Source organism: Hydra vulgaris, chromosome 04 (assembly GCF_038396675.1).
Source record: "Hydra vulgaris chromosome 04, alternate assembly HydraT2T_AEP".
Classification (NCBI taxonomy): Eukaryota; Metazoa; Cnidaria; class Hydrozoa; order Anthoathecata; family Hydridae; genus Hydra; species Hydra vulgaris.
In genome coordinates, this window is record NC_088923.1 from 45773903 (window position 1) to 45782500 (window position 8598).

General features: G+C 30.2%; 1 protein-coding gene across 1 annotated transcript in view; it reads left to right on the forward strand.

The window, feature by feature from the left end:
* Window positions 1–4595: 4595 nt before the first annotated feature.
* The window catches only part of LOC105847304 (signal recognition particle 9 kDa protein), a 5940-nt gene continuing 1937 nt past the window's right edge, over window positions 4596–8598 (forward strand). Inside the window, exons 1-2 of the mRNA XM_065796442.1 lie at window positions 4596–4751; window positions 6505–6573. Of these exons, the coding sequence (XP_065652514.1) occupies window positions 4680–4751; window positions 6505–6573 (141 nt within the window). The 5' untranslated portion in view covers window positions 4596–4679. The remainder of the gene's footprint in view (window positions 4752–6504; window positions 6574–8598) is intronic.

Genomic DNA, 8598 nt, shown 5'->3' on the forward strand with positions numbered 1-8598 from the left:
AATGGGTGAACTATACTGAAAATTTGTTGAATCTCACTTATGGACAATCCATAATAAACTTCTCAATTTATTTTTTATGTGTTTAACTAAATGATTTTCAGCATCATCTGTAACCTTGTAATATTATAAATGTTATAAAACTTGCCCAGAGATGGCTTTGAACCACCGATCTCATGCTTCTCAGGCGAGCGCGCTACCAATACCTAAAACAAAAAATATATATAATTTTCAAAATCCTTTTTAAATTATCAACCAACTTATATAATCTTAAGTTATCAACCATAAAACAAAATAAAAACCATTATTTATTAATCAACTTATTTAACTAAATGATCAACATCAATGATCATATTAAATGATCAACATTAAGAATTATCTTAACCATAAATCAAAAGCCTCACTTTTGCAAGTTTCACCAAGGTATTGAATTGAAATTTCAATATTTCCACCTACAATTTAAGCAAAAAAAAAACTTCTATTAGGTTATAAATACTTTGAGCCCAATGCAATAACTCAAATACTTGACACCAAGCTCAATGCTATCATTATCTCTTTTACTTCAACAGTTAAATACTACTTAAAAATGTAATCTTTTTATCGTGAAATTATCGACAATTGTCTTGTTTGCTTCAACTTCTTTAAAAGCCGCGTTGCTCACACATGGAAAACACAAACTAACGAAGTTGTCAATTAGCGTGCTTGCCTCATAAACTAGAGATCTGTGGTATAATGCCACCTCTAGCCAAGTTTTACAACATTTATAACATTAAGAAAGGAGGTGTGAACTTCCTTTCAAATGCTCTTCCGCGGCGCTCTGTGATAAGACCGTATGGACTTCTTAGGGCACCTAAAATAAATAAAAAATTTACCACAGTACGTCATTTTTTTCAAAAGTTCATGGGTTTACAGAATACGCCCGGTTTCCCCTCTCGGAGGCTCTGATAATACTTACATTATTATTATTGATAAATATATAGTATTTGCTTTTCTAAGAAACATGACCTTAAAATACATTTTTTAATAATTTTATAGACTTTTTATCTAATTGGAAAAGGCTCCAACCTGGTTTAACATACACTGGAAGAGTGTGGCTTCAAAAATCTCAAAAAAAAGACATCTAATAACTCTACGTTCAACCAAGGCATAGGTTAACAGCTTTATTTTTTTATTCACATTCTTATAGTTATTATTTCATTCCAAAACTGTAAAAGTAATTCTTTTTTAGACGGACCATGCTACCAACAGCGTTGGTGAACCCTTAATTCAAGAAAGTCATCTTCCCCTTCAAATTTTTCAACGGCCTCTGAAGAAGAAGATAATGATTAGGTGAGTTTGGGACGCATTCTTATTTTATAAAAAATCTGCAGATTCTAACAACATATCATTTAATATCTGCAGATTCTAAAAACATATTTAATATCTGCAGATATTAAAAACATACCACAATTCTCAAATTCTTTTTTTAATTTAGGATGAAGAGGCGATTCAACTGGGTGATCAAGCAGTTAGAAACAACCCCGCTTTGTGGAAGAGATTTTTATCCAAACTAACGCGATCTAGTCATACTAAATGGATCATCTCAAAATCTGGCATTTTTTCCTAGAGATCTACAAACAAAAAAGTTCCTGCTTCCGTTTTTTATAATACTTCCCTCAACGGAGAGAAGATTAACAGAGATTGGCTTATCTGGAGTGGAACTGCAAAAGCTTTCCTTTATTTTCCCTACTCTATTTTCGGACAAAAGCATAATTTTGGCCCTGGATTTTAGTCTTTCCTTTTTAATGTGGAATAGCGGGATAAAAGATAATTGGGGAAAGCTAGGAGAAAAGATTAAAAGCCACCAGTTTAAGTTTCAACACAGAAATCACTACACCGTCTGGAAAAAAGCCTTTGAAGCCTTGACAAATTAGACCGGGATCAATTCAGAACTTGAAAAGTCAATAAGAAATGAGGCATCTAAGTAGTATGAAATTTTACGCTGCGTGACGTCATCCTCCATTTAGCTTTGAGAAATCTAAGTTTTCGAGGTGTGTTAGCAGTTTATGCCCATTAAATATTTTTAATGTTGCTTGGAACATTAATCTAGATGTAATCTTTATTTCAATAAGTATGATAATGGTAATTTTAAGGCCACCCTTAAACTATTGGGAAACACAACAAGACACTTCAATTCCATCCAGAAGAGCATTCTCGACACAAAAAACAAGAAACAAGAATGCAAGTGCACTATTTGAGCTGGAGAACTCAAAATGAGTTCATTATGACGTGTGGTGAAACTGTTTTCGCTGCTATTATCAAAGAGGTCCACAAAGTCATTTATTTTTCCATTATTGTTGATAGAGTTCGGACGTGTCTCATAAGGAACAAATCACTTTTCGTTTTCGACAACCAATAGGTAGTAAAAGAGCGTTTTCTGAAGGTAGAAAATCTGGAGAAAAAAATAGTTCTGATTTTGCAAAGGGGTATACAAAGGAGTGCAGGTCATCATTCTCGAAAAAAACCCTAAAACTTTGTTTATGCCTTGCAGTGCGCATAGTCTCAATCTAGCTGGTGTTCATTTTGCAGAATCCTCTACTGTAATCAAAAACTATTTTAACAATATCCAATTGTTGTATAACTTTTTTAATGTAGCCTCATGCGCTGGAAAATTTTGACTGAGGCAACTAGGTAGTCTCTTCACCAAACGTCCTAAACAAGATGGAGTGTGCGCAAAGAAGCTGTTTGGTCATTGTCAAAACGACCAAAAGAAATACATTTTAAGTACTTAAAACATCTTGAAGAATTCGATTTCGAAGATCATTAATTGACTTTAGTTGAGGTACTCAAAAAGTGGATTCGATCATTTGAATTCGTTGTCTTGACTTCTTTTTGACTTAAGGCTCTTCTATGTGTCAACAATGTTTGGCTCCTTCTTCAATCAAAAAGCATTTCTTTGGATGACAAGACAAGACTCTAATCAATGATCTTGACTGAATACGTTCTTCTTGGACCAAAATCCTCCAAGAAGCAAAACTAGTTGCATCTGGGTTAGCTTCGTTTGGGTTTCAAACTGATTTTGTTAAAAAGAGGACAATGAAAAGGAAAACGCTTCACGGCGAGTCGATGAACACAGTCCACTTCCAAATTAAAGACAAATTAAAGGGTTTTGAGGAGAACGTATTTAATGTTGCTCTTGATACGCTGTTCCAGCAGATAAGATACAGAATGGATACAGTTCAAAAAACGATGGATATGTTTTTGTTCATATGTTGTTCTCCATCTCCTTCCAGTGATGAAGAAAAACTCTAGTCAAGTCCTGGCAAATCTATACGTAAATGGTGTAAAGAAAGTTGTTTGAAGAATTCCGTCATCTAGATGCTCTGAAGCGATCAAATACTTTTGGACAAATAGTATCTTTCTTCTATCAAGTTGCTCAACAGAAAAGGTGTTCAGTCAATATTTCCTTCGATCTGCATTTTGCTTCACATTTTAAATAAAATCCCGGTTTCAGTGGCTGAAGGAGAGCGCTCTTTCAGTAAGCTTGCTCTCATCATATTCAAATTGCGATCAACAACGACTGAAGAACGCCTCACTAACCTTATGCTGATTTCAATTGAAAACAACCTTGCCAAGACTTTATCGAACGATAATGTCATCTCTAGTTTTTCAAAGAAAGTCCGCAAAGTGAAATCAGTGTGATCTGACTAATATTCATAATTAGCATTTTATTGATAAAATATATATATCCATTTATTCTAAATAGTATTTGTATTTGTTGTTTATTAACTTCTAGAAATCTTTAAACAATTATGCTTATGCATAAGTCAAATAAGGAGGATTTGCAAAGATTTGTGATAATTAGAGCCTGGAAACAAAAAAGCCATAAAATTTTGGCTACAACTGTCCCCAACGTGAGAGCAACAAGTTGATACATTTTTTTTCTAATTTTCTTAACATAATTTATATTCATCAACAAATTTGAAACTTCATACGATTATATCTAAACGCTCGAAAATTATGACTTTATAAATTTTGTAATTCGCTCAATTTAAAGGGGTGCAAACTTTATATTGTCATAATTTTTGAACGCTAAAAAAATTAGTCTATGAAATTTAATATTTATCAATAAATATAAATTAAGTTGAGAAAAGTAAAAAAAAAAATTTTTTTTATTAACTTGTTGCTCTTACGTTTGGGGCAGTTGTGGCCAAAATAATAGGGCTTTTTTGTTCCCAGACTCCAATTATCGCAATTTTTTGCTAATTATCCTTATTTGACATAAGTATGAACATATAAATATCTCGAAGAATCTTAAACATGAAAAATTGCAGCATCCGCCCCTATATAAATATTTTAGTTTTTGGTGTATGTATTTGCCAGTTAGAAAATAATTTACACTCGTAATATATAAATTTTTTTATATATTTACATAGTTTATACCTAAATTTTTTATAAATTCGACATATATATTGTATATATAAAAAATTTTAAATATCTAAAAGTTAAATTTTTTAATAACATTTAAAACGCAAGTTTTAACGCCAAAATATGATATGTCTTGTGCTATCGTGTCTCGGCTAAATCAACACAACGTAGCATCGTTTAAAGATAAGGCTATTTATCATAATATAAACTATGAAATTTATTGCATCATTTTTTTTTAGACCATCTAAATAATATTTCATACTATTCGACTCAAAATGGTTTACATTGAAACGTGGGAAGAGTTTACAAAAGCTGCTGAACAATTATACCTATCTAATCCTAAAAAAGTAGTTTTTTAAAATTTCTGATTGAAATTATTCTTGAAATTTGATTGAAAAAATTAATCTTGTAGTTGTTTTATTAAATTGTTAGGATATAAATAATATTAAATTAATTTATAGTTCTACATTGAAAAAAAAAAAAAAAATTCTGAAATTCAAGCTTTATGTTGGGATAAGTAAAAATATAAAGACTTTAAAGGTTAATTCTCAAAATTCATATTTTTACTGCAATTACTTATTCGTAAAATAATATCATCACTATATCGTTTAAGTTATTTTTACAAATTAATAATTGAATATGAGTTTTTATATTATAAACTTTATTGAATTAAAAGTATATACATAGACCAAATAGTTTATATATTTATTACAGCATTTTTGATCTGCACGATACTAATTTTTCTTGCTCCAACCATAATTTTTGAAATATCAGCTAATGTTAACGCATAATTAGTAACATTTTGTTTAAATCAAAATCATTCAATTTAAAATTCTGCAAATACATTTTTGCATTGTATTTAACATCATTGTATATACTTGTTTTATCTGGCTATGAAGCATCTCATCATAATGAAATGGCCTTCTGTAAGTGTTTCAGTTAATATAATGACTGTGTGTATGTGTGTGTAGAGAGAGAGAGAGAGAGAGAGAGAGAGAGAGAGAGAGAGAGAGAGAGAGAGAGAGAGAGAGAGAGAGAGAGAGAGAGAGAGAGAGAGAGAGAGAGAGAGAGAGAGAGAGAGAGAGAGATGTGGCTTTTATGCATATAACGACTGAGGCAGGGTTGTAAGAGATTTATTATGGCAAAACAAGTTTCTTTTTTATATATAGTAAATAGAAAAAGCGAGCAGATATTTTTATATGAATATTAGTATATCTATTATTATGGGTGTCTCAATAATAAATAAACTGATATTTATATAAAACAAAAACATTTAATCTTGGTTAGATCTAAATGCTTGTTCTTAAGGTATGAATTTCATAATTCCTAACTTTTAAAAAGCCCTACACATTATTATAACTTATATAAAAACAAGTTATTATACTAAATTTGATAATGAGTATTTTATAATTTTATTAATTGGCTAGACATTGATTTTATGTTGTCCATTAACAACATTGTGTTCATCAAAGTGTGTGTATTGTACATATCTAAATAAATTTAAATACAAAAAATCTAATCTGAAAGAATTAAAATTATATATAAGAAAATCATTCAAATTTAAATCAGATTTCAAGCAATCTAATAAAAATACTTGAGTTTTTTTTTGAAAACTTTAGAAGGTGAACAACTAAACTATTGGCAGAAAATTACAGAACTAAAACATCGCAAACATCTAATACATAAAGTATCAAAGAATTGTTTTTTCAATGTTATCAACATGCTCAGATTGTTTTAGACTTGTTTGAAACTTTAAATGTGAAACTTTTGATGTGAAACTATATCTATTGACAAGTGAGCTGAACATAAACAAGATTTTTTTTTTTTACTTTTTGAATTATAAGCAAGAATTTATTTATTTCAATTTTTTGTTTATTTTAAAAGTATAAAATTAGTTTAGCATCAAAGTTTTAATACATTTATTAAAGATGTATTATTAACATTTTGAAGAATAATAATATTAGCAATGAAAGTTTTACAACTAATAATATTATTGTGTTCAAATATAAAGTGTTTACAATATTTTATTTGTATACATATATTTACATATTTCATATTTCATTTTTAGATTCATTTTGACTTTGTAAAATATTTTTTTAGACTCGTTTTACTATGAAATATCGAAATTGTGAAGGAAAATTAGTTGTCAAGATGACAGATGATGTTGTGGTAAAAACTTATTTTCATTTTTATTAAAGCTTTTGATTTTTTATTGTTTGTACATGTTCAAAACTTGGCATTGATTATTTGGATTAAAGATGCACAGATTTAACATAACAGTTTTGTCCCTACCTATAACAGTTTTGTCCACTCCCAATCAAATTTAAGTTTTGTTATATACATATACTTTTTAAATTTTGAATAGCATTTAGAGTTTGCTTGGAGTTTCAAATTTTTCCTTTTTATAGATTTCTGTGAACTACCATTTTTTTTAAACACAGCCAAAATTATGTTGACCAGTCTCTTCAAAAGCGGCTGTGCAGCTCTTCTTGCTATCTCCTAATGAGGGTACAGCCCTAAAACTCAGCTTAATGGTCTTAGATTGGCTGATAGTAAGGTCTCTTGAACTCTGTGGTAGCTCTCAGAGAGATTGATTTCATTAACAGCTATAAAATATCAGAGTAATAACGATGCCATATTGTGCATGAATTAGTAAGTGACTGGAATTGATATTTAACTGGGGTCGAGGCAAAGTTTGATAAAATATAGCCCATACCAGGTTTGTGACCGGGGCTGCATAAACATTTATATATCCTAAAGTATATTTTATAAATTCAAAATTCATGTTATATTTTGTATATATATGCATATATAAACATCATTATGATCAACATGATCATCATAATCATTATTGCCATCATCATCATGATCATCATCATTATTGTCATCATCGTCATCATCAGGCATAAATGAGGAAGGCTTTAGCCATCCTCTTTTATGCTGTTTCTCTAATCATGGTCAATGCTCAAATAAGCTATTATCTCTATTACGATAAACCAAAACTCACTCTTGCTTGGCTTCTTTAACAAGTTGCATCCTTTTACTGTATCTGTCCCTTCATGCTATAAAATTTTTTATTAATTTAGTTTTTTTTCTTGCATATCAAAAAGACCTTATAACTTTTACCCATTTTCATGTTTTCCTTTTTTATACAACCTACAACTTTTTAAGTCTTTATTTAACCGTTTCCTAGCTTTTTAACCTATCCTCACTTTTAAAGTAACTCATAACTTAATAGTGGTTGCTTGCAGCCTTGGAAGTAAATTAAAGTTTAAAAATATATAAATGTATGCCAGTATTTAATAAATATTAAATGTAAATATGAAATTATAATATATAAAGTATTCTAAATTTTTTTCTAGCCCTGGCTACTAACCCCTGCTAAATCTTATAATTTTGCTGGGGTCAGGGCTGGGGCTGATTTTGCAAAAAGTCTCATTTTTAGCCGGAGCCCTGGTCACTTCCTAGAATGAATGGTGTTCTTGTTAGTGCTTTTTGTGTGCATTGTCAATGCCACATAAGGAGCCCTTTGTTATAACTTTATGTTAACTAATGGGACTAAGGCAACAGCATAGTTCATTGCTTAAGGTGCCTTTAGTTATATTTTAAGTTTTCAAGTAGCTAAAAACATGACTAAAGTACTTAACAGCATAAAAAACCATCATCACCACCAACACAATCTTTTCTAAATATCTGTGGCCTTTTATCAGTTGAATCTTACCTTTTGTAAAATTCACCAGGCCTACTTGCTCTTTTTGAGACTAATTCAAATGTTGCTTTAGATCTCAATAATGATGACTATTATTTTTTGATTTCTAAAAACTCCAATAGTCAAACGGTTGGTTTGGACATATGTATCCACCTATTTGCAGTGAAATCAAGTTTAAATCCTTTGCACATTCTTCTGTTTAGCACCTCTTTATTCAATCTCTTTATCCTTCAACCAATATTTTTGTTATTGGTGACTTTAATGCTCATCACACTAAATGGCTTGACTCAAGCACCCTGTTGGCACTTGGCTCATAACTTTTGTATTTCTCTATCTCCTACTGAGATGTCAACTTTGTAACTTAGCTTTACTCTTTGATTTTTGCTTAATTTTTCCTTTTTCTTTTTTAGGTTAATCTGATCCATGCTATGATCTCTTTAAAACTTTTGTTTCCTACTTTTGCTTCAAAATCACCCTATAATTGC